Source organism: Plasmodium berghei, assembly GCF_900002375.2.
Source record: "Plasmodium berghei ANKA genome assembly, chromosome: 10".
Classification (NCBI taxonomy): Eukaryota; Apicomplexa; class Aconoidasida; order Haemosporida; family Plasmodiidae; genus Plasmodium; species Plasmodium berghei.
In genome coordinates this window covers 1,184,821-1,210,982 of record NC_036168.2, presented here as the reverse complement: position 1 = coordinate 1,210,982, position 26,162 = coordinate 1,184,821, and the positions used below count along the sequence as shown (strand labels likewise).

At 21.1% G+C, this 26,162-nt stretch overlaps 9 protein-coding genes across 9 annotated transcripts; 4 read left to right on the top strand and 5 right to left on the bottom strand.

Moving 5' to 3' along the window:
• Nucleotides 1–1,059: 1,059 nt before the first annotated feature.
• On the top strand, nucleotides 1,060–4,185 carry PBANKA_1029900 (AAA family ATPase, putative; the record flags this gene model as incomplete). Its single annotated transcript, XM_034565398.1, has 1 exon — nucleotides 1,060–4,185. The coding sequence occupies one exon, from the start codon at nucleotides 1,060–1,062 to the stop codon at nucleotides 4,183–4,185; it is 3,126 nt and encodes a 1,041-aa protein (XP_034422098.1).
• Nucleotides 4,186–4,631: 446 nt separating this feature from the next.
• On the bottom strand, nucleotides 4,632–6,290 carry PBANKA_1029800 (glycylpeptide N-tetradecanoyltransferase, putative; the record flags this gene model as incomplete). Its single annotated transcript, XM_034565395.1, has 4 exons — nucleotides 4,632–5,678; nucleotides 5,834–5,881; nucleotides 5,998–6,123; nucleotides 6,276–6,290. The coding sequence occupies 4 exons, from the start codon at nucleotides 6,288–6,290 to the stop codon at nucleotides 4,632–4,634; spliced, it is 1,236 nt and encodes a 411-aa protein (XP_034422097.1).
• A 1,973-nt stretch (nucleotides 6,291–8,263) lies between these two features.
• Nucleotides 8,264–10,112, top strand: PBANKA_1029700 (ubiquitin-conjugating enzyme E2, putative; the record flags this gene model as incomplete). The annotated part of the gene is made up of 7 exons (XM_034565394.1): nucleotides 8,264–8,311; nucleotides 8,623–8,672; nucleotides 8,755–8,824; nucleotides 8,969–9,022; nucleotides 9,121–9,170; nucleotides 9,324–9,715; nucleotides 9,856–10,112. 7 exons carry the CDS (start codon nucleotides 8,264–8,266, stop codon nucleotides 10,110–10,112), a joined length of 921 nt encoding a protein of 306 aa, XP_034422096.1.
• Nucleotides 10,113–11,448: 1,336 nt separating this feature from the next.
• PBANKA_1029600 (conserved Plasmodium protein, unknown function) lies at nucleotides 11,449–12,579 on the bottom strand (the record flags this gene model as incomplete). The annotated part of the gene is made up of 1 exon (XM_034565393.1): nucleotides 11,449–12,579. One exon carries the CDS (start codon nucleotides 12,577–12,579, stop codon nucleotides 11,449–11,451), a length of 1,131 nt encoding a protein of 376 aa, XP_034422095.1.
• Nucleotides 12,580–14,348: 1,769 nt separating this feature from the next.
• On the top strand, nucleotides 14,349–16,181 carry PBANKA_1029500 (conserved Plasmodium protein, unknown function; the record flags this gene model as incomplete). The annotated part of the gene is made up of 4 exons (XM_034565392.1): nucleotides 14,349–14,386; nucleotides 14,532–14,596; nucleotides 14,686–14,779; nucleotides 14,867–16,181. 4 exons carry the CDS (start codon nucleotides 14,349–14,351, stop codon nucleotides 16,179–16,181), a joined length of 1,512 nt encoding a protein of 503 aa, XP_034422094.1.
• Nucleotides 16,182–17,019: 838 nt separating this feature from the next.
• Nucleotides 17,020–18,901, bottom strand: PBANKA_1029400 (conserved Plasmodium protein, unknown function; the record flags this gene model as incomplete). The annotated part of the gene is made up of 4 exons (XM_034565391.1): nucleotides 17,020–17,845; nucleotides 18,249–18,342; nucleotides 18,488–18,555; nucleotides 18,861–18,901. The coding sequence occupies 4 exons, from the start codon at nucleotides 18,899–18,901 to the stop codon at nucleotides 17,020–17,022; spliced, it is 1,029 nt and encodes a 342-aa protein (XP_034422093.1).
• Nucleotides 18,902–20,342: 1,441 nt separating this feature from the next.
• On the bottom strand, nucleotides 20,343–22,136 carry PBANKA_1029300 (30S ribosomal protein S9, putative; the record flags this gene model as incomplete). Its single annotated transcript, XM_034565390.1, has 1 exon — nucleotides 20,343–22,136. The coding sequence occupies one exon, from the start codon at nucleotides 22,134–22,136 to the stop codon at nucleotides 20,343–20,345; it is 1,794 nt and encodes a 597-aa protein (XP_034422092.1).
• A 726-nt stretch (nucleotides 22,137–22,862) lies between these two features.
• Nucleotides 22,863–23,960, bottom strand: PBANKA_1029200 (ABC transporter I family member 1; the record flags this gene model as incomplete). The annotated part of the gene is made up of 1 exon (XM_034565389.1): nucleotides 22,863–23,960. One exon carries the CDS (start codon nucleotides 23,958–23,960, stop codon nucleotides 22,863–22,865), a length of 1,098 nt encoding a protein of 365 aa, XP_034422091.1.
• Nucleotides 23,961–25,287: 1,327 nt separating this feature from the next.
• PBANKA_1029100 (conserved Plasmodium protein, unknown function) lies at nucleotides 25,288–25,830 on the top strand (the record flags this gene model as incomplete). The annotated part of the gene is made up of 1 exon (XM_034565388.1): nucleotides 25,288–25,830. The coding sequence occupies one exon, from the start codon at nucleotides 25,288–25,290 to the stop codon at nucleotides 25,828–25,830; it is 543 nt and encodes a 180-aa protein (XP_034422090.1).
• Nucleotides 25,831–26,162: the final 332 nt, after the last annotated feature.

Below are 26,162 nucleotides of genomic sequence, written 5' to 3'. Positions count from 1 at the left end.
TGGAAAAATATTAAAATGTGGAGTATCCAAAAAAACAACTCTACAAAATCTGCTAAAATAATATATCCTATTAGCTACTTCCTTTTTCTGCTTTTAATTTAAATATCTATTTTTTTGGGTTTTTTCTTTAGTATTTATTAATTATTATTTTATGTTACCTTTGTTCACGAATTAACCAATCAAAACATATGCATAGTCATATTTTATATATGTCGTGAAAAAGCACCCAAAAAAGTAGCTAAATAAAAATTATACAATATTTAAAAAAAAAAATTTTTTTTTAGAAAATAATAGTTCCTTAATTTTTTAAGTGGTATGCTAATCTGTGTTTTCTTTTTATTTATTTATTTATTAATATATTTTAAAATTCACTTTTTACAATTTTAATTGCATCTGTGCATGTTCTTTGTATGTTCAGAAGAAACTTCTCCATACAATTTATAGTATGAGGGAATAAGCAAATGATGATAAAAATAAACATGTATATATATGCATCCATTTAGCATTACTGAAATGTAAATTTCATTGAAAATTTGCCCTTCCATACACAAAAGCATCCCCTCCGATTTTTACTCCCACATTTTAATAAATAAGTAAATATATGCATTAATTTACGATTTTATAATAATTTTTTTCTGGGAATAATATTTAATGCCTCTAAAGACATACCTACAATTTTGTTTGCATGAATAAAACGATATTTTGTGGGCCTTTGATATGTGGAGTTATATTCCCATAAACTTAGTAAAATATATTTCAAAAAATAATTTGTATACGATTCAATGTTTTCTAATTAAATAGATCAACAAAGAGCAATCCCCCAGCCTATTACAAAATCCTTTAACATATACATCATCCCATTTGAATAAATCGGTTGCAACTTCAAATGTAAAAAAATAATCAACAAACCTTTATGAATATATTTTTGATAAGACGATTAGTATTTGAGAGAAATAAAACTTGATGTATGTAAGAAACTTATACTAGTCTAATATAAACGATTTAAATATTTCTTGGAAATATAATTTATTTGGGATATCATTTGATTTATAATATATCATGGTAAAAATAAAATTTTTATATTATGAAAATGTAGAAGAGCATGAAGATGGTGAAATAGCCAGCGATTTTAATGTATATTGCACAAATGATTTATTTAAACTTTTAGATGTGAGGAGAAATGATAATGCTATAATATTTCATACCAATGAAAATAAAAAAGGAGAAAATGAAAATTTTTATGTATATTGTTGTTTTAAAGGAATTGATGAAATAAATACAAAAAGTAATGTTGATCGTAATTGTATATATACTAACAAATATGTCTTGAAAAGTTTAAATCTTGATATAGAACATGAATACAAAAAAAAGGAAAAAAATATATTTCTTCTTAATATAAAAATAATAAAATATGATTCATTTGTTCCAATAAAAGAACTTAAATTATGCATAAATGAAATATATAATCAAGTTTACGATCATCTAAAAGATTATTGTTATAGTATAGATAGTAATTGGAGCAGTAATAGTATGCTTGAAAATTTTTGGAAAAATATAAAAAATAAAAATTTTGAAAAATATATAAATTTATCTCTATTAAATACTTGTTTGTTTCCAAATAATTTCATTAAAATATCCATTTTGGGAACTTGCACATTTTTGTCTGTTTTATCTCTCACTATTAAAAAAAATAACAAAAACATAAATTTTGATGCCTTGCTTAAACAAAATGATTTTCAAATACCATACATAGATCAAAGGACAAAAATTATAATACAAACAAGTGATATTGGTCAAATGAATTTTCATGAAAACGTTGGTAAAAATACAAATATGGATCCTACTACATTAACCAATACTGATTTTTTTCCAAAAAAAAAAGGACTTAATAAAATAGGAGGATATAAAAAAATAAAAGAAGATATATATTATTATATACTATTACCATTATTATATAAAAATATATATGACCAATTTAATATAGATGTAAACAAAGGAGTCTTATTTCATGGACCCCCAGGATGCGGAAAAACATTTTTAGCATTAGCCATAAAAGAAGAATTGATAATTTTGCAAAAAAAAATTAATAGTATAAAAAAGAAGAGTGATTTGAGTGCTCAACAAGTGGAACTTCAAATTAATGATCAAAAAGAATCAAAAAGTAAAAAAAATAATCCTATTGATGTTACTAGCATCTCTACAGAAATTGCTAAGAATGATGGCATAGAGTTTCTTATTCCAGATATGGAAATATTTAAAAGCAACGAATTAATTGACAATAATAATAGTGGAATGAAAATAAATGAACTTTTTTTGCGATGCTATAAAAGATATAAAGAAGAAAAAAAATGCTCTATAGTATTTATTGATGAAATTGAAATATTATGTGAAAAAAGAGAAAATTCAAACATAAATTTATACACAACTACTCTTCTAAATAATATGGATGGAGTTCGAAAAAACACGCATACAATTTTAATAGGTGCAACGAATTATATTAACAAACTCGACTTAGCATTAAGACGGAGTGGACGGTTTGATATCGAAATTGAAATTAATCTTCCAAATTTAAAGGATAGAATATCTATATTAAAAAAAAAGTTATACAATATTAACCATAATATTAATAATAAACAAATTAAAAAGTTAGCAGATATTTGCCAATCTTTTACTTGCTCAGATATTAATTCTTTGATAAATGTTTCCATGTACATTAATTTGAGGGAAAATGGGGTTCTTTCAAAAAATATTCTGAACCGATCAATTAAAAAAAAACTAGCCATAAAAAAAACAAAGAAAATACCCGAAGAAGAAAGTCAAACTACCTCGAATAAGACTCTTAATATATATAACAATACAATAAATCTTATAAAAATTTCTGAAAAAAAAAATACTTTTAATGAAAATCTTATTAATAATACTGAAGACAAATGTGTCTTAAAATATGAGCATATTACAAAAGGATTAAAATATGTCAAACCATCAGGTATGAAAGAATTATATATAGATATACCAAAAACTAGAATAAAAGATATAGGAGGTTATAAAATCGTTAAACAATGTATAAAAGAATGTTTAATTTATCCTAAAATATATAAAAAATTATATGAGAAATATAATATACAAACCCCTAAAGGAATATTATTATATGGCCCACCAGGGTGCTCGAAAACATTATTTGCTAAAGCAATAGCTAGCGAAATAAATATGAATTTTATAAGTGTTAAAGGACCAGAAATATTTTCTAAATATGTTGGTGAATCAGAAAAAACTATAAGAGATATATTTAAAAAAGCTCGAGAGAATAGTCCCTGTGTTATTTTTTTTGATGAAATTGATTCTATAGCTTCTAATAGAAATCTAAATCAAAATTTTGTTTCAAACAGAGTCTTATGCCAACTTCTGAATGAAATTGATGGAATTACTATCAGAGCAGATGTAATTATTTTAGGAGCAACAAACAGGCCAGATCTTATCGACCCAGCTGCCTTAAGACCGGGGAGATTTGATAGAATCATTTATGTTCCACTTCCAAATTATAAATCAAGATTTTCTATATTAAAGAAAACTCTTAAATTATATAAAATTAGTGACGCAAATAATAATGATAAGTCCTTGAAGATGGACAGCTCTATTGAATTGGCTCAGCTAGAAGGAAGTGAAAATCTGCAAAGCCAAAATGAAAAACATTATTTTGAAGGGAATGTCAATTCATTTAATAATAAACATATGAATCCAATAAAAAGCGAAATAAGCAAAGAGATAGAAAACCATAAATTTACTAATAAAATAAACAGTATAGAAAAAGAAAATGAAAAATATAATTTAAATGATAATAATCAGAAGGAACCTAAACGTTTCACCACTAAAAAAAGGGAAAAAATGAATGATAATTCACAACTCTTAGAACTATGCTATTTTTTAGCTAAAAAAACAAAGAAATATAGTGGAGCTGAAATTGTGAACATTTGCAGGGAAGCTTCCATATGTGCACTTCGAGAAACATTAAAAATATACAATACAGAAAAAAAAGGAAATAAAATTGATCAAAATGTTTTATCAACCAATTCTTTTGTTGGATTAAGTAAAAAACATTTTATTGATGTGCTAGAAACAATAAAACCTCAAACTAGTAGTAAACTTATAAAATTCTATAAAAATTACAATGAACAAAAAAAAAGTTAATTTAATTTATGCATATATAAAAAATTTCCAATTTTTTATTTTTTTTATATTATTTTTAAGTGTATCAATATATCGCGTATATACGCGTATGTATATTCTTTATGTATATACTACTTTATCAACATAAAAATCAAAAATAGGATCATTCAATATTTTATAAATTTTAATAAACATTGCGAATTTCGCCATATTGTGCATATATATATATTGACGAAAAACGAAAAAATGATCTTGCATCTTTTCAAAATATTCTCTGCGTTATTATACGCATATCTCGGATAAGGGAAATAATTTTTTTCCATTTTTTTTAAAAAATACTTTAAGAAATAAGTTATGTTGGCATATTATGTTTTAAATTATCCCTCTTTAATTGTTTTTTCTTTTATGCTAACGCCATATTCGAGTCTATCAACAAATAATCTGTCTGATTCGTATTTCTAGAGATTTTACAAAAGAACAATTCCAACCATTGATGTGTCAAAAGAAGCACATTTCCAATTATATAAATAATATTTTAATGTACCATCACCTTCTCCGAATTTTAAGTCTGCAAAAACCGATTTATTATCCATAACTTCAAGGGCATTAAATACATCGAAATTATTTCTTTTAGCTAAACAAATAGCATCTTGCATTAAATTTTTTAAGGATGTTGTAGTAGCTACATTATAAAATGAATAAGCAGCATATATCATATCATATTTTTCGTTGGCTAATATTTTTGATGGTAATGAATAAAAAGAAATCATATCTTTAATTTCTCCATTTTCTTCATTAACATATGTATATATAACATTTTGAATAGGCATAAACCAATGGGATATTTCTTCTTTAGTAAATTTAACATATATATTAAATTTGGATAAATAATTATTTAATAATTTATGAACTTGATCAACATCTTTTTTTTTCATTAATCTTAAATTTTTTAAATTTAGTTCATCATCAATTTTATATAATTTAATAGCTCGGCTCATAGTTAGTCTACTATTTAATGATGAAAAACCAACATCTATTAATTTTTTTACATTTATAGTTCTATGATAATATCGTGCATCACTTATAGGTTTAGGCAAATAAACACCAGCAGTATAAACAGCTTGCCATATATTTTTTAAATTGATTCTTCTAGTAACTTCTTTGATAAGAACTGGTGCTAATCGTTTAGATCTTAAACTTTTATGAACACATAGAAAATTTACTTCTACCATTTTTACAACTTTTTTATTTATACATATATCAGTTGGAAATGCACTTATAAAACTGACCAATTTATTTGTATCGACACGTTTTACTCCTATATGCCATTCTTTTAAATAATTTGGAGAAGTTAATGCCCATAATAAAAATTCTGAAGAATAGTTAAATCGAAATATATTATCATCATCTTCAACATAATTATCTGTTAATAAGTTATATACCTCTTTTCGATCGTTTTCATCATTCACATCACATACATACCAAGCATATCCTTCTGGTAGTTTGTACTCATCCTATATCAAAGAATCAGCACATAAATATAATGAAATGAATATATATTTATGATTTAAAGGATAATAATAAGAGTATAATTTTTATAAGAATATGTCAAATAAATCCTAAATTATAGGAAAAACATATATACATTTTATATGAATATATTAATTACCTTCCGAACATTTTCCACCTTATTATCCGCTATAAATGGTTCATTAATCTGAAATAAAAGAAAATATAAATTTTATATATTTTAAAAAATATAACAATATATATCTATATATAATAATACATATTATTACATAAATCTCAATGTGTATAAATATTATTTTCTACCGATTCGCTAAATTCTTCATTTATTTTGGGGACAGGTTGAGTATACCAAAATTTGTAATCAATTTTTATTTTGTCTCTAGCATTTTTTATTATTTGATATATGTCTCTTCCTGATATTTCTTTCTGCTAAGATGGAAAAAAAAAAAAAATATATTTAAAACGATATTCGAAAATAGCACCATAAATATACATTTCTGCATGATCATACATACATGGGTAGTCTTTTTTGGACCCATATATTTACATTATCTTCTTATTTTTTTTTATTTATTTCTTACATTATCACCATCCATGATTTCGTTATCTGATTAATTAATTTGATTTTTGTGATAGTTAAATATTTTTTTATAGATTTCTACAACCTTTATTAATGATATTATATATTTTATTTTATTGTTTTTAATTTCTATTTTTCTTTATTTTTTTTCAGTATTTTTGAATAAATCATCCAATATTATAGGCATTAACACTATATGTGGATACATAAACGGTATTATGTTTATATATATTATTTATTTACAAATATTTTTTTTAAAAGGAAAAGTAGGTAAAACATTATTAAATAAAAACCTAAATTTGGAGATGGTTATCTACATATAATATTTTTTTTTGTCATAGTTTATGATAAAATTAATATTCTTCATTCGGGCTTATAAATTTTCATGTGTATTTTTTTTTTTAAACTATCATATTTATTTCACCAAGAAAAATAGTAAAACAAAAATAGAAAAAATAACCCCTTGTAGTTTTTACTTATATATATATATTTTATTTTGAAATGCAAATAAAAAATTCAATAAAAAGATAAAGAAAAACAATATTTTTTTGAAGGAGTTGATATAAAGTTACTAACACATAATTATGTTCCCTTAATAAATTTGTGTTAATATATTAATAATTTTATATTCACACATAAATTTTACCTTTTCAAAAATATAATCCTTTTACAAGTACAAAATATTATTGCATATTTTTTTGCAACTACTATTATAAAAATAATATATTTATTTTCCAGGGGATAAATGTTGTTTCTTCTTTTTTACTAAATGTGAAAAAAATAACATTCAAATGAAAAAAGTAATTGATTAGTAAATCGTTTTGAATAGTATATCACAATCCTTACATATAAAGGTGGGGAAAATATATAAACATTGCATGTTTATGTGTATATGCGTGCAATGTTGTAATGCTTCTTACGTACAATTATTTATATACAATACACGCTTAAACTAATCAATATGTTTTGTGCATATAGCTTATCATTGTAGCTATGGTTTATATTTTTTTTATTGTTTTTTGACATTTTTGATATTTTTTGTCATGTTTGGTTTTCAATATTGAAGAAAAGGAACAAATAATGTTGTATAAGGAGAAAACGGAAAAAATATATAGAACATTAACCATTACAAAGTAAAAGAACAGCTTAATTCGTTTTTCAGTCTTTTTTTTTTTTAATTTATGATCGTTTTTATAGAAATGGTAATTAAAATCTATTATTTCGCTTATCTCAATATTATCTTATTGAATACTTTGGCTGTTATATTTGTTAATTTTTAATTTTTTCCCTTTTACCTGTTTTTATTCACTTATTTTTCCCAAAAATATATTATATTCTCCATATATCATTTTATATAGGTAATGTTGAACTATATTTTCCTTATTAACATATAAAAATATACTATACTGTTAATTAACTAATTAATTATATGAACAAATATACAAATTATGTGGTATTATATTCATAACTGGCTTATGTTAAACAATAAAACGCATCCTTAAATATATATATATATATATAATATATATTTAAATGATTCTTTTTATATTATTTAATTCGAAATATGTTCAACCATATTATGCTTCCCTAACGGTTTTTATTTTGCAGTTTTTTTTATTTTATTATTTTAATTTTTTTCAAGCATTTTTTTATGCCCCTATATTCATATATTTCCTATATAAACGAGTTTGTAAAAATTAAAAGGGAAAAATGTATTATAATATATATGTATATTCCTTTTTTAAATAAAGTATGTTTCTTTTCTTATTAAAGTACACTTATATATAAATAATATTATATTCTCATAATGTTCAGTAATTAATTAAAAAATTTTTAAAATTCGAATTTGTTATCATATTTGGAAAATTAACATGAATGATGATATTAAATGATAACAAAAATATATTATAAGTTTATCAGTTTTAACAAAACGAGGCATTTTTTTCCAGAATATTTTATTTAAAATTACAGCGAAAATTAAATTAAAAGATGGTAACATTAAGCGAAACCATATCCTATGTGCTCACTGATTTAAATGTAGAACAATAAAAAAAATATATATATATATATGTATCTCAGTATTATCTCCAAAATTATTTAACGTTTATGTTTATATAATATATCATTTTATATATGTGTATACATTAATAAATATATACATATGGTTATATTATTTTATGTATGCGCATATACTTTCAAGAGACATATAAAGCATATTCTTTTATATTTGTTTGGTGTTTTATTTATTGATATATATCACTATATCCTCATGTTTTATAATTTTAAATATTATATCAATCATTCCGAATTTCCAATTTCAAATAATATATCAATTTTTTAATATGTAGAATGATCAAAAGAAGGAAATACTTAATGTATTAGTTCATATTATTCAAAAGTAAAAAAAAAAAATTAAATAATTAAAATAAATATGAATATGTGCATGCATATACATTCCAATGAATAAAAACTTTTCACAGAATTATAGACAACCCAACTAGAGCAAAATTTCGCTCCTTAAAAAAAGACAGTCAAACATTTATAAATAAGGTAAAAAGAGTAAACTATTTTTTTCCAAATATAATTTTATATATTTTTTTATATAACGAAATACATATATTCTTATTTATTTTGGCATATATCCATAAGTTAACATGCTTTCATACTAATATATTCACATTTTTCTTTCTTTAGTTTCTACGTTTTAAAGGATCCGAAAATATATTAAAGGCTATAGGTTTTGAAGAAGTAAATACAAAATTAATTAAAAATGTAACGAAATTTCCTTCACAATTATATTTTTTCACAAAAATTAATTTAAACAATAAATATTTTTTTGTGTATAGGATGCGGAACGATGGTTTTTCCCTGTTTCAAATGATGGATCATTAACAGAGTATGTCATATATTATGAATATATTATATATAATTTATTATCACAACAATATTTACAAATAGTTTTAATGTTTTTTGTAAACCATGATACTTTATATTATGCATCATGCCATTGAAATTGCTCATATATGGCCATATATATTTTCCTTTTCAGAAATTTAAATAAAGTTCGAAATTATATAAAAAATAATGCATATACAATATATAATAATACTGAAAATATTTTTGAACAAAATCAAAATTCATCAAATGACTTAACAAATCATACAAACAATAATTGTAACAATAGTACTACGGATCATTTTAAACTTGAAGATAAAGAACAAATTTTAAAACCAAGGCCTGATGGATTAACCCTCGGAGGGTTATCGAAAAGAAGGTTAGAAAAAGAAAGGAATGAATTGTTAAGAGAAAGGGAAAATACTATTAAACTAATACAAGAGGATTCCGATAAATGGATTATACAAATTAAAGGTGCAGAAAATACCTTATATTCAAATGAAACATTTAAAATGCAATTTAAATTCACAGACAAATATCCGATAGGTATTTTAAATTGTTATAAATTTTAGTTTGACATATATATATATATATATCATTTATACATGTATGAATGCATTTTTATTTATATCATTGAATATTTATCGATATAATACTCTTTATAAATGTTTACTCTCTAATTATAGAAAGCCCTGAAGTCATATTTATCGGCCAACCACCAATTCATCCACATATATACAGTAATGGGCATATTTGCTTATCAATTTTATACGATCACTGGTCTCCTGTTTTATCTGTAAATTCGATTTGTCTTTCAATTATATCTATGCTATCAAGTTGTACAAAAAAAAGAAAGCCAATTGATGATATGCTATATTGTTCTGCAGGGTCTAAAGTTTCTCCAAAAAATATGAGATGGATGTTTCATGATGATAAAGTTTAATTATGAAACATGTTTTTTTTTTCATGAGCACTCATAAAATAATTAAAATAAAATAATATAAATATAAAAAACAATGTCTTTTTATTATGACATTATTTTTTTCATTTTTTTTCGATGTGAAACAATGATTTGTTTTTGTTCAAATTTTTTTTTTTCTAATAATTATAAAAAGTTGTAAATAAAATATATATAAGGGAATGCACATATTAGTGTTTATTTTACTATTTTTTATAAAAAAAGTGTTTAACAAGTGATGCATTGTCTTATTATTTTGACATAATTATTAGTAATGAAAAACAATGAAAAAACATATCCATCTTTTTTATTTTAATGTTTCCGCAGTTTCGTTTTTTTACTTTTCTATTTTATTGAACAAATTCGCATGTTAATATTTATATTTCACCCTATTTATTTATATATTTCTCATATCATTAGTACAATTATTTTTTTTTTTTTTTTCAAATACTATTATAGAAAGGTTATAATACATTTTATATAACGACATAAAATATTTTTTATTACACCAGCTTACCATTATTTTTTTATTGCACTATATACTGTAAATCAAAACCTATACACACATATATAATTTTTTAAGAAGATATAAATAAAAAAATTTATATTTTAGAACAATTATAAGTTTCTCTATTGCAATAATCCATGTAATGTGTACATAATTTATCAGCCTAGAAGAAGAAGGAATTTATTTATTAGTGATGAAGATATCATGAAATTGAACTTATTAAAAAACAAACATAAAAGTTAGACATTTTTTTGTATTTTTCATATATCCGTCGATAATCAAAATTCTTAAGTCTTCATAATTGTGATAATGATGAAAATAAACGAATATAATGTATTAATAATGATAAAAACGAAAAAAAAAGGAATTTTGAAACTTAATAAAAAATAATATACTGTATCAATGAGAAAAATTATCAATAAACTCGGTTTCAAAATAAATATATAAAAATAAATAAACTAATATCGAAATAACGTACACCTGTTTTTCTGTTCATAAAAAATATATGTTAATATACATACATACTTACATATATGAATTAATAGACACATATAAAAAATGTACCATGACGATTGTCTCTATACACGGAATATTTATTGTCTTTAGCCATTTATTTTTAGAAGAATTAAAAATAATTAAGTTCGATTATGTTTATATATATACGTGCAAACGATAATGTCCCTACAATTTTGTGAGGGGTCATTTAATTATGCCCAAAACTACATATGCCTTGATTTTTCCTCAATTTCTTCATGTTCTTACTTCTTTCCACTCCGCTTTTTCATATAAAAAAAAAAAATTAAAATCGTACTATTAATAAAATACTTTTTTATAAAGATATGAAAATACGGAAGATATTGAATTTCCCTTTCTTTTATTTGTATTATTATTTGATGATATACGCTTAAATGACATATTTACTTTATTATACTCTTTGCTATTATACTTATGTGGAAACTTTTTATTTTTTATTTTTCCATGATAAGGGCTATTATTTTCATTACTTTTTCTAGGTGAATTTTTTTCAAGTTTTATTGTTTCCTCCAAATCACAATTATTTTTAATACTTTTATTTATAATATTTAACTGATCTATTTCGTTGTTTATACTTTCCAATGAATACATTTTTTCTATTTTTTCATTAATTACCTTTTGATCTTTTAATTTTTGTTTTTTATTTTTATGATCCCAATTATTAGAGTCTCCATTGTCTTCTTTTATGCAATTTGAATTTCTTTTTCCATTTATTTCATCGCGAAATTTAGTATTTAAATTTTTATTTGGCTTCTCTAGAGCATTTTTAATTATTACATTTTTTTTTTTTTTTTTTTTTATATTTTTTTTTTTTTGGGGGTTTACTATTTTCATTTGTTTTATTTTGTTCTTTTTTATGGATATTTTATTTATATCATTACTTTTATTAGTTGTATTAACACTAATAGCTGTCTTTTTTTTTTTTGTTTCAGCTTTATTATTTCTGGTCAAGAAATTGTATTTTTTATTGGATATCATGTTTTTTTTTATACTTACCATTGAAAAGGCCTTACTAATTATTAATGAATTAAATTTATTATAATTTGTACTTTTACGTTTTGTTAATCTGTCTAAAGAAATGTTAGATTTTTGCTTAACAAAATTATTCTGAAATAGTAATATTTTTTTTTTTTCATCTTTTTTCCATTTTTTAACCTTGTTAAAAACTTTAGCTACCTCTTCAGCATACATTTCTAAATATAAGGATATTTCATTTTTTATTGAATTTACATAATGCCCCCTCATAGAACTTCCACTATGTCTTGTTATTTTTAATTCTTCTGCTTTTTTCCAATTTATTTTTTCATTTTTTAATTGATGTTCATAGACATATAAAAAAATATTTTTTGACTCATCGAGGTCATAAACCTTTAATTTGTTTTTTTTTTTTTTTACAACTTTTGGCGCCATATTTTCTGTGAAATTCTCTCTATATATTTTTTTTTTAATATATTAAAAAAAATTTAATTTTAAAGCAGTTATTGTCTATTTTTTTCTTATATATATTGTAAAATTTAAGACAAAATACAATGCAACATGAATTAATTGCATGAAGATATTTCTTCACATGTATATAATATATTATAAGAATAAGTAATAAAACTCAAAATATCCATAAATTTACAATTTGTTTAAATTAATAAAAATATAAAATAATACGTATTATTAATTTTATATGTTTTTAAATATATAACTATTTTTTTGATGAGGCATACTTTCATGTATGTTGCATGCATCTAGAAGATACATACAAACTGTTATTGCTTATTATTTTCGTGAAAATACAAACAATATATTTATATATATTAATTGTAGATAATCATATGCAAAATTTTATAAACATAAAAAATGATATTTTTATGAATAATAATAAAAAATGAAAAAAGAAATTTATGAAATGTTCATATATATTCTTAATATTACATTATTACTTTTATGGCGCATTAATAACTTACAACTATTTTTTATATATTTTTAAAAATATTAATATCAATAACTATTTTTTAATTTCTATGTAATATTTTTATAATCTAAATTTTAAATAGTTTAATAAAATTAAAAATTGTTACATATGCTTGTGTGTAGATCTATTATATATATGCCCATTTCAGACAGATTGATAACTAACATTTTAAAATATTATTGCAAAGATATATTTTCCCTTTCTTTTTTATTCATTATTTATATTATTATATATTAATATAATTATATGTTTAAAATTAGGTATCATTAATAAGAATAATAATTAAAAAAGAGTTTATGCATTTATTTTACTATTTTTTACATATTTTAATTTACTAATTTATCAAGTCATTTATTATTTTCTCTATGGAGATTACTAAATTTATTATATAATTTATTTTTTATTTTAAAATAATATACATTATTTTTTATGCTTATAAATATAAGCCCGCACAATATGTGTACTTTATACTATCAACGCATATCTACAATGTATGTATGTATATATATATACACACACATATATATGTGCATATAGACATGTCAATATTATTAATGTAAATATTTTATTTTTTAGTTCATTTTTATTTTATAGTATATCTTATTACTAGACAAAGATAAGTACACAAATGTATTATTCATATTTTTTTAATGGTAAATATACAATATTGTTTTATTTCGATTTTTAAATGTATCCTTCAACGTAGTATAACAATTTCTGGTTGTCTTATTTTTTATGATCTCGATTTTTTTTTTTTTTTTTTCGAATGATAATTTAACAGTTTGATTAAAAATGCATCATAAATGGAATCAACAATTTTCCATTATTTCATAGTAAAAGATAAAATAAAATCATGAATAAATAATTCGAATAAGTTTGTTCGATACAATGATAAATGTGTTACTTGAATTTTATATACAATAATTATAGTTTTATTATGCATATTTATTGTGTCTTATATCTCAATATTTTTTATTTCATTAATATATTTTTGCACCAACTTTTATTGATATAATTATTTTGTTATACTTAATATATTTCTCATAAAATATCCAATAAGTATTTATATATGTCTTATGATATTTTAAATCATAACTTATATGCATCTATCAATTGAGGAAATATAATAATATGGCACGTATAGATACTTTGTTTTTACTTTGCAATTTACTCAATGTTTACTTATTTTATTTATCTATTTCAATTCCTTTAAAAAATGAACCAATTAAAAACAAAGAATAAAAGCACCGTCGAGTAATATAATTTTAATATCTAAATAAATTATAAAGCTTTCTGATAAAATTAAGGTTCCGACTCCTTTTTAATGCACCAATTTTTTTGAAGAATTATTTTATATATTATTCGTTTTTTCCCCTTTTTTTATTTTCTATTTTTATAGAACTATTCCTAAGGAAGATATAATAACATTGATAAAGAAATGCTATGAAGATAAATTGATATATGGTTACAAAAAAACATAAAAAATTATCATAATAAAAAAAAAATTCATAAATTTTTATCACACTAGTTTTATATTAATATATTTTCTATAGGGCATGTAAAGTGGAAGAATTTAAATAAAAAAGACTTTAAAAAAAAATATTCAACAAATACTTTAAAATATATATGGAGATCTATATATAGAAAGTATAAGAAAAAAATAAACACCATTACACCTTTTTTATATAATATATGTAATATTGTGTATTTTTTTTATGCTTGATTTTTTTTCAGATTTGGAAGTTACAAAACAGAATATTATGTGTTAATAAAAAAAATAGAAGAAGACGCAAAGGAAATAAAAATAAAAGATAAAAAAAAAAAAAAAAAACAGACAGCACCTATTTCTCCTAAATCACCCACATCAGTATCAAATATTTCACTTTTAAGAAACTTCACTAAAGTGAATAGCTTATTTTTTAAGTGTTGCAGTAATTACTATAGCCCTATAAATGACGGTTTAAAAGAAATCCCTATAAATTTGTCTTTTTTTAATGGAAAATATGTAGCAAAAGAAAAAAAAAAAATTGTAAAGAAAAATAAAAAAGAAATAAATTACATAAAAGAAAATATTAAAGATATAAAAAGAAGAAGTGAATTTTTAGATTATTACTTTTTAGTGATATCACTTATACATAAGAATAAAAAATATACACTTTTAAAAAAAATGGAAGAATTATATTATGAAAATAAAATATTAAAATGTTGTAATAATACAAATACTATATATAACATTTATATACTAAGCATACTAAAAAAAATAAATGAACTTAGTTTAACGTCCTTAAATAGCTTAAAAAATTTATCTACAAAAAGTTTAGAAAATAAATTTGGAAGTAACAAATTTATAGACACAAAAAATTGCTTAACAATTGAAGTCAATGAGCAAACATATCAATTTAATAAAAGTAATATTGATTATAAAATATTTTATAATTTATTTAAAAAAAATATAAATATTAATAATAATAAAACTATTTGTTTTTTTCTTCCTTTACCTAAAAAGCCAAATCATTTAACATTTAAAAATAATACTTTTTATTATTTTGAAAATCCAATATATTTAACAAATAATTTAGATGAAGATGTTTACAATTATGTATATATTTTTCACAAATATTTTATCTCATTTATGTTTTGGTCTTTTTATTTAAAATATAATGGTATTGAAAAAATGAAAACATTATTTAATACAGAGTTAGAACAACTTCATTCGTCCATTAATATGTTGGAAGTTAAAAAAGAAGACAATTTTTGTGATAAAAAAAAGAAAAATATAAAATATAATAGTAAAACCTATATCGCCTTTTTTGATTTTAATATTGATACCTTAGTTTCTTTATGCCTAACTATTATTAAAAATTATTTAATTTTGAAAAAAAAAATAGACATAAATTACCTTCAAGTTATTAAAATTTTGAACATGACTCTTTATCCTATTTTTCGAAAAAAAATAGTTCGCCATTATTTATTTACCTTTCGTACAATTCAACGCATATTCATCAAAGTGAGATTGAATTATCTCAAAAAAAAAAAAAAACATAAATAAGGAAAACCAAACAATATGGACCAGTATGAGTAGAAATAAAAGTAAATTTTCCTTTACGAAAATTCACCTAATTTTAAGAATTTTTTTAATTCATTTTTCCTGATGTTCTTCAAATATATGCTCATTTTTTAATTTATTACTGCACATTTTCATATGCTTATTCTATATTTGTATTATCTTATACATATTTATAAAATTTTTAAGTATTAAATAGTATTATTTTTTGTATATGCTTAATGGACACACTGTGATATAATATATATAAATAAACATTTTTAGTGTCTTTTTTAAATAACATTTATGTGTTTCTATTATTGTTAGGAAATTATACACATTTAAGTGTATATATAATGTAGTTATATACCTTGAATTATATTTTTCTAAGATTTTAAAAAGAAAAATGGTTTAATATAAAAATGTATAATAAATTTAATAACGCGATGCCAAATTATTAAGCAGATAAATTTTAATTTAAAAATGTGAAAAATGAAATAATAATTATTTTTTTTATGGAATAGTAAAGTTAATATTTATCTAGCTAGTATTGTCATTATTATTTATTTTGTTAATTAGCTAATTATATAATAATACTATTCTTTATTAATTATTTGTTTGTTTTTACTGTTTTGATTATAAAATTTCTAGTATATTATTATTCACTCATTTTAGAGTTTATTTGTGAAATCAATAATATACTTATTGTTACAATATTTGCAACATACCTTGAATTATTTCTTTTGCTCTGTCTATATTTTTGTTTATATAATATTTTCCAATTTTATAAGCCAATGAAAATATTTAGGTGCTTAAGCACCTTTCAATATTTACAGTATTGTATTTATTTCTTCGTTTTTTGCGTTTTTAGGATTGGCTTTTTAACTTTTTTATCATCTTTTTTCACCCCTTTTTTATCATCTTTTTTGACATCGTCTTTTTTATTATCTTCTTTTTTCATGACTTTATCCTTTTTGCTATCTTTATTTTTATCCATTTCGTCTTTTTTGTCCAATTTTTTCACTCCATCGTTTTTTTTTCCTTTTTCTTCGATCTTTTCCTTATCTTTATTTTTATCAATTTTTTTTTCATGATCCTTTTTGTGCTTATCGTTTTTTTCCACTACTTTATCCTTTTCTTGTTTCCCGATTTTTTTTATAACAGCTTTATCATTTTTTATTTTATCTTTTTTATCTCCACCTTTTTCATTTTTTTTCATTTTATTTTTATCCTTTTTGTCTATTTTTCCATTTTTTTTTATTTTTTCACCCTTTTTAACTTTGTCTATTTTTGGATTATTTCCTTTTTGCTTATTTAGATCAACTTTTTTTTTCGCAATTATTCCTTTTTTTGTTTTCATTTTATTTAATTGAGGATTTTTATTTTTTTTCTTATCTATTTGCTTATTCAAAATATTTTTTTTTAATATTGAAGTTACTATTTTTTTATTTTTAAATGTTTGTGTATTTAATTTTTTATAATCTAATGAGGCCCCTTTAATTACTCTGTTCATAGAAATGTTTGATGTCTGTTTTGTAAACTGTACTTTTGAAGGGGTTATAGTTTTTTTACTTTTTAATTTTGCAATTACATTAATTTTTTTTTTTTTTTTTTTTAATTCGTTTATTTTTTCCACGTCTTTAGAGTAATTCTCTATGAATTGCGGTAAACTAAAAAAGGAAAACGAAAAAAAAAAAAAAAAAAAACATTAATATATGCATATAAAACCAACAAATAACTATTATATAATTGCATATTAATTTTTACTTTCCAATTTATCAAAATTCTTGTTATTTATGCCTAAGTTCATTTATCATTTTACAAACTAATAAGTGTTTCTCTATTTAATCATTTTATATTATAACTACATTTTCTTTTTATTAATATTTGATTATTATTTCAGCACTTTCAAGCACAAGCATTTGCTTATTATTTTATCATATACAATAAATATTAGTATACATATGCATATAATATATTATATGTTTTTTATTTAATAGCTTAATCTATTTAATACACTTTTTTTCTAAACATTATTATTCTATATTATATTTTTAAAAAATTTTAATGAACCAAGTAGCTATGTTATGATTCCAAAAATTTTTCATTGTATTTATAGTATATTTTGTTATTTTCTTTTGTTCAGCAAGCTTCCAATTTATTCGTCCTGAATTGTAGATTGGGAGTTATATACAAACATATATATTAATAAATGTATGCATGTATGTATGTATATACACACATATGTATAATGCATGATCATGCATATATATAGACTTTTTTTGTTTTTCTTTTTTATATATATTATGTACCATAAAGTAACTGTTGTTCATAACCATACAAAAACAACTTTTTTTTTTCCTTTTCATCAAAATGCGTTCTAAAATAAGAGAAAATACGAACAAGTTGAAGTAAGCATTTTTTTCATTTTTTTTTTCATTTTAGTTATGTTTTATTCTTATTTAGCTATTTAATTTAGTTTATTTTTCAATTATAGTATTTCATTTTATTTCTAAGCAATATATGTATAGCACAATCACACATACTAATCTATAACGTCTTCTTCATTTTAATTCAAAATGTGTGTAAAAAAAAAATAATATATTTTGCTAATTAATTTTTTTTTCGATTTTCTTAGGTATATTTTCACTTTTTTTAATAACTTTGTATGTATTTTATTATAACCTTTGATCCTCCATATTCTTATTTTCCGATCCTTTGCTCATTTTAAATCTATAATATTTTAATTAAATAATTTTGTTTTCAAAATGTAGAAGATATATATAAACGTTTTCTTAAAATAGTATAATTTATATACACAATTATAAATATAGCTATAATGATATATATATATGTTTATTTGTATATCTTTATGCATACATTTTAATGTGCCAAAAAACTTAATAAAAATTACAAAACGTGTTTTAAATGTAGAAAGGAATTTCAATTATTATAAAATCTTGAAAAAAAGAAAAAAAACGAAAAACAATTATCCTTATTATTATTTTCTCCTTTATATTTTCTGTTTTTTGCCGTTTCTTTTTTTTGCTTATACTTTATGATGATACTTAAACTTAACTCCTATGTTCAAATTTTTAATATAATTAATATATTTTTTTTTGCTTAATATATGTCAAATGCATATTTTTAAATCCCTTTATATGCAAAATAGTTTTATGGAAAAAATAGAAAATAGAAATTCGCATATATAAAAATAAAGACGTGTCTTTATGCGCATTTATATTCGTTAGCGGTTTGGAATCGAAGAAAAATTACAAAAATAGAAAAAAAAATAATAAAATAACAAAATAAGTACTGCAATTTTAAGTCAATAGCTCTATACATAATAAGATATGTATTACATTTATTTTTTTTTCAATTTTTTTTCAATTTTTTTCTCATATATTTTTAGCTTATATACGCAATTTCTTATAACCATCTTAAATGCATAAGCCAGGATATAAAAAATATTTAATGCTAATATTCACATCATAATTTAAAGGAAAGACTTTTATATAGTAAATGTGCCATTAAATATGTGCATAGTATATAGAAATTGCTTCATATTTTGTAAAAAAATATATTTAATAAATTCTTTAACAATGTAATAATACTTTTCTCATTTTTTATAAACATTCGTCTTAGACACGAAATATCGCTTATATTCATCCTATTATAATTCACCTTTTTAATGAATATATTTTTTACTTTATAAATTTTTTTTATTAAAAAATAATAAGTTAATTTTGAATATAAGTATTGCATATTCAAAGGTTTAGTAAAATAAATTTGACAATAAAATAAAAAAATCAGAATATAAGTCTTATTTTAATAATACGTATATATTATTATTTACTTTATTATTTATGCTTTTTTAAAAACAAAAAAAAAACATATCTAAGTAACACTTTAAAAAAATAACAATGTGATATATAAGGATAAACAAATGCATATCAGGGCATGTACACTCTAAAGGGTACAGAAATAGATATATAATGCTGTGATGAAGATGTGATAAACATATGTATAAATGTGGATAATAAACTGTTATTCTTTCAGGATGTGGTATTCACAAAACAGAGATAGGGGTATGCATATGAGTTCACAATTAATACAATAATGTGGTTATATTTATAAGTTATATAAAATTATAGTTGGGTAATTTTCTTATCTTTTACTATACTGCTTTTTCTTTCTGGCTTTTTTCAAACCATATTTCTTTCTCTCCACCTTTCTACTATCAACAGTCATAAATTTAAAGGAGCGGAAAAAAGGTTTAATTTTTAAAGAAAAATTATAAACAATATATTTAACTAAGGCATGAAATATCGCAACACTTTGACCAGTTAATCCACCTCCTTCAACATGTGCTACAACATTAAAATTTCTGTTCATACATAAATGTAATAATGGACTAAATATTTTATTTATGTTAAAAATTTGATATTGCAAATATTGATATCCATCTCTATTATTTATTATTAAATTATTATTTCCTTTTTGTAAAAAAACGCTAGCTATAGCTCTTTTTTTTTTTCCTGAAAAAATTAATTTTTCTTTATTTGTTTTTCTATTCTCATCAAATGAGAAATTGGCTAATCCACCATTATTAAACATAAAATCATATTCTTCTTTAATATCACATAATATATTATATAAATCTATAGACATATATTTATTCATAATGTCTTGATCTGTTGGTTTTATTATTTTAAGTATATTATCATTTTTATTGTTTACTTCAAAATTTTTATTTCCTTCTGAGTTTTCTTTTAAAAAATTATTTAATGTATTATTATCATTTTCTTCATCACTATTATTTATTTTACCTTTTTTTGCTTCAATTTTATATTCATTTTCATCTTTTTCCTTTTCTTCATTTACTTTGTTAAATTTTCCTTCATCAATATCACCTATTTCCATATTTTCATGATAAAATTTTTCTTTATTTTTTTTAATAAGATCACACACAATTTCATAAAAATATGTTTTTAATTCAATGTTATAACTTTTCTCTGTTGGAAAATCTATAGGTATATGTTCTATATATTCATAATTTAAATATTTGGTTATTCTATCAAATTCATTTTTATTATTAATATTAAATATATCAAAACGAAACTTGCTTATATTGTTTACATAATTTTGCATATAATTCCCTTCATCAAATATAGTATCTTCATAATTTAATTCTATATATTTTTCTTTTTTATCATAATTTAATAATTCATTATCTTTATTACTTATTTTATGTAAATATTCGATCTCCTTTTCACTTATTATATCAGTTGTTGATCCAACAATTTGTTCAAAATCATTTCTACTTTTTATATATTCAATTTTTTCTGTTTTTATTTCATCTTTTAATTTATCATTTGTTTCGTTTTCTTCATTTTCATCTTTTTCTTTATTTTTAGGTTTTGAAAAATCTTCGCTTTTTTTTTTTTTTTTCCCTCTTTTTCCTCCTTTACCTGTTGTAACCTCCTCTTTTTTTGGTTGCAGTTTTTCTTTGGCTTTTTTTCTCAATTCTTCTATTTCTTCTTCTGTAAATGTTTTTTTGGGTTTTTTTTTCACATTTCCTGCTGACTCACCTTTATCTTTTTTTTTTTTAAAAATATTAAAGTTTTTTTTTTTTTTTCTTTTTGTATGTGTAATAATGTTAATCGGTTTATTAAATATGAAGAAAGTGTTTCCTAAATTCCTTATTGGTATTTTGCTTATATTATATAGCAAGCTATTATTTTTTTTGTCTTCTTTTTTTATACTATTCCATGTTTTTAGTTTTAATAATTTAAAATCATCGCCATATTCTATATTACCAATATGAAAGAAATTATTTGATTTGCTTATTTTTTTACATCCCACATTTTGTAATAATATATGATGAAAAATTTTATAATAAAAAAATATGCAAATGAATATAAATATTATATTATGGCTATTTGCATGATTTAAAAACATATTTTTTTATTATTCTTCTATTATTTTTCCCTCTTTAGTTTATTGCCTTATATATATATATATCCTCACATTATATATGTGATATGCATTTGACAAGTATATATTTGCATATTTTTGCTTACACAATTATCTCTTTTTGGATTTCTCTATTTCTGTATATCTTTTCACAATGCTCTATTTATATATGTTTATTTTACTTTATTATATTTTATTTTATTCTATTCTTTTTTACTAGTTTGAAATATTTTCATTGACCATTGGTAGTGTAGAATAAAAAAAATTATTTCTTTTTTTATTGAATATCTGAAAAGAACTTCAAAATATAAGCACATTTATTTGATATAAAAATTGTAAAAAGAGATAAGCAAAAAATAGCTTTTCGTCACAAGTTTATAAAAAAATATTATTTCACATGTTTGGGGTCACCTTTTGGTGTATCATATAAATATAAGCAACTGTTACTAATTTTAAAATATGTATAGAATATAAATTATATTTATTTTTTTTTTTTCAAATTATTACATAAAAAATTTAAATATTAAAAAAAAAAATACATTTTTCTAACATGAGATTGAAAACAAAATAATGTGACAGTATGCATGATAAAATATGAGCCCTTACATATTGTATTTTTTCAAATAAACACATAAAAATATAAAAATGATTTAAATAAAATAAAAAAGAGTAAAACAAAACAAGGGCATGCAATAAATTTTATTTTTCCATCTATTCCTCAACAAATTGTGCATATCCATCAGATTCTATTTTATCTACTAATGAATAATTTCCAGTTTTAATAATTTTTCCTTTATGCATAATATGAATATAATTTGGTTTTAACAATTCTAACAGCTTTTTATAATGTGTAACTATCAAAAAAGAATTATTTATATTTGAAAATTTTTGAATTATATCTGATGTTAATTTAAATGAATCAACATCTAGTCCTGAATCAGTTTCATCAAGAATACAAAAAGATGGTTTCAAAATTAACATTTGTAAAATTTCATTTCTTTTTTTTTCCCCACCACTAAAACCATAATTAACAGGTCTATCTAGAAATTCAGGACTTAACCCAACTTTTTTTATTTCATTAATCATTAAAAGATCAAATTCGGATGGACTTAATTCGGGTTCATTATTTTGTCTTCTATGACAATTTAATGCAGTTCTTAAAAATTCATTATTTTTTACCATAGGCAATTCAATAGGATATTGAAAAGCCAAAAATATTCCACATAATGATCTATGATTAACAGTTAGATCTGTTAAATTTAAACCTTTAAATTTCATAGACCCTTTTGTAACTTTAAAATATGGATGCCCAGCTATTACTTTAGCAAGTGTTGATTTTCCTGATCCGTTACGTCCCATAATTGAATGTTTTTCTCCTAAATATATAGTTAAGTTTATTCCTTTTAAAATTTCTTTTCCTCCTTCAACTTCTATTGCATGTAAATCATTTATTTCTAGTAATGGAATTTTTTCATTCCAAGCAGGTGATTGTGTAATTATTTTTGACTTATTTTCTAAATTTTTTAATAATGATAATCTCTGATCATCTGTATTAGAGTATTCCATATTCAACGATTTTTTTAAATTATTATATTTCTTATTCTTTACTTTATTTATAATAAAAAATTGTTGGATTTTTTTTTGTTTCCAATTTCTTACTTTTATATTACTTAATTTTTTCATATCCTTTTTCTTACTTTTAAAACCAAAAATGCTTTTTTCATTTTCTATCAATTTTATGCAAAATGCTAATTTACAAATAATTGTAATAATATAGCATGACATAACTAGCCAAAATTGTCCTCGCATTTTTTTTTTTTACCAAAAATAAATATATTAGGATTATAAGAGATATAAAAATGTGTCACATGTTGTATTTCCTTTCTTTAAATTTTTACATATCATAATGGGAAAATGTGTACAAATTTTTATTTTTTATAAACTATTTTCCATATTTTACATATAGCATATACTCTACTTTTTGGTTTTTCTGTAATTCTTTCAAAAATACATCATTTAAAATTGTCGTAAGTTAGGATTATTTTTTTGAAGTTTTCAACTTTAGTTCTATACATTTAAAAAAAAAAAATAAAATAATAAAAATATAAAATAAAATAAAATAAAATCGGTTTGCTACTACTAATCATTATCTGTGAGCTCATTGCATATTTGTGTCGTTTTACTCCTTTAATTTATTATTATAAATTTGTTCTGTTTATTTGATAAATCAAAGTTCCTAATAAAAGCAACCTTATTTTAATTATTAAATTGTTTTATTTTTTTATTTGAACATAATTTTATTTTTCTCCCTCTTTAATTATTTCTCTCAAAATATATTCAATTTTAGTACCAAGCAAAATGGATAAGCATTATAAAAAAAAATGTGTGAACAAGAAATATGATAACAATAGATAGCAATAAATAACAATCTAAGAAAATTTCCAAATATGGATATTTCATCTTATTTTAAAAAATATATATAAATTACTAATTATCACAAAAATGAAAACTAATATATATACATTCAGAAAGAGCAAAATATACTAAATTCAAATGAATAGCTACAATAGATCTTTATTTTTCATCCGTGTGCGTAAAACTTGCTCATTTAAAATTTTTTTTTTATAAGCCAAAAATAAACAAATAAGAATAAGAATAAGAATAAAAATAAAAAATAAAAAAATGAAAATATTACCCCAAGTTACAAACTAACCCAGTGTAAAAATGGGAGCAGTCGAATTTTGGTAAAAAAAAATGTGAAAAATTTTACATTTTTAAAGGGTTTATAAAAAATAAAATAATAATAAAATAAATGAAATTGTCTTAAATATTAAGGATATGTACAAAAAGAAAATTGTCCAACTTTTGAAAAGTAAACAAAACACAAAAAAAATAAAATGTCTTTATTTATACAACGCTTTTTACGATATCTATATTTTGGATATATAATTTATTTCATTAATTTTTATCCAAAAAAAACACACGTTTTCACAAAAAATACCAACAAAATAAGCATTATAGTGAAGAAATTAACAACCCCTTGCAATTTAATATATATCGAAATATTATCAAAAACACTAAAAAGGAAAAAACAGCAAACACTTCAAAAAATTATAGCTTTAATAGAAAAATAAAAATGAGAAAATATATTATAAGTTCCCCCAAGACAAATTTAGTTAATATCCAGTTTAACATATTAAATAATGACTTATTTTTTGAGTATAATGATTCCGAGTGTCATGACAACAACAAAAACATTAAAAAAAATGAAATGAATTATCTTAATAACCATTTTAAAGATCAAAAATATTATATAATTTATGACAAATTTTTGAGAAAAATTAAAATTCTAAACGCGGAAAAAAAAAATCAAAATTTTTGTAAAAGTTACGAAATTTTACAAGCTCATAAAAATGAGTTAGAACAAATCATAAGAAAAATATTTAACAAAAATGCTATTAATGATTATTTAAAAAAATTAAATAAAAACGAACAAAAAATCACAAATTTTATTAAATACTTTGAGGGAATTATTACAAAAAAAAAACAAAAAAATTGTTTATATTACGACAAAAAATATGCAAAACAAACAAATACTCAGATAAGTATTCTTTTAAAAATACTATCTCAAATTGTACACCTATTAAAAGACGATCCGATTTGGGAAAAAAAAAATTAATTTAAAACTGTTCATAATATATATATATTCGTATGCATGTGCAAATATAATATCACCTACCTTTTTATGTCCTCTAACAAAGGTTGCCTTTATTTCCCTCTATATCTTTATAAAAATTTTCTTAAAAATATTTCATTAAAAAATGATTTTTCTTTAATTTATCTGAAAAATGAAACAAATAAAAATCCCCCCAAAATTTATGACTATAGATTATGTACAAGATTGATACATAATCCTCTCTTTTGAAAATGCAGACATATTCACTTTTATATTTTTTTCCATTTTTTTCCTAATTCTCTATATTTTTGATTATATTAAATGGAAATATCTAT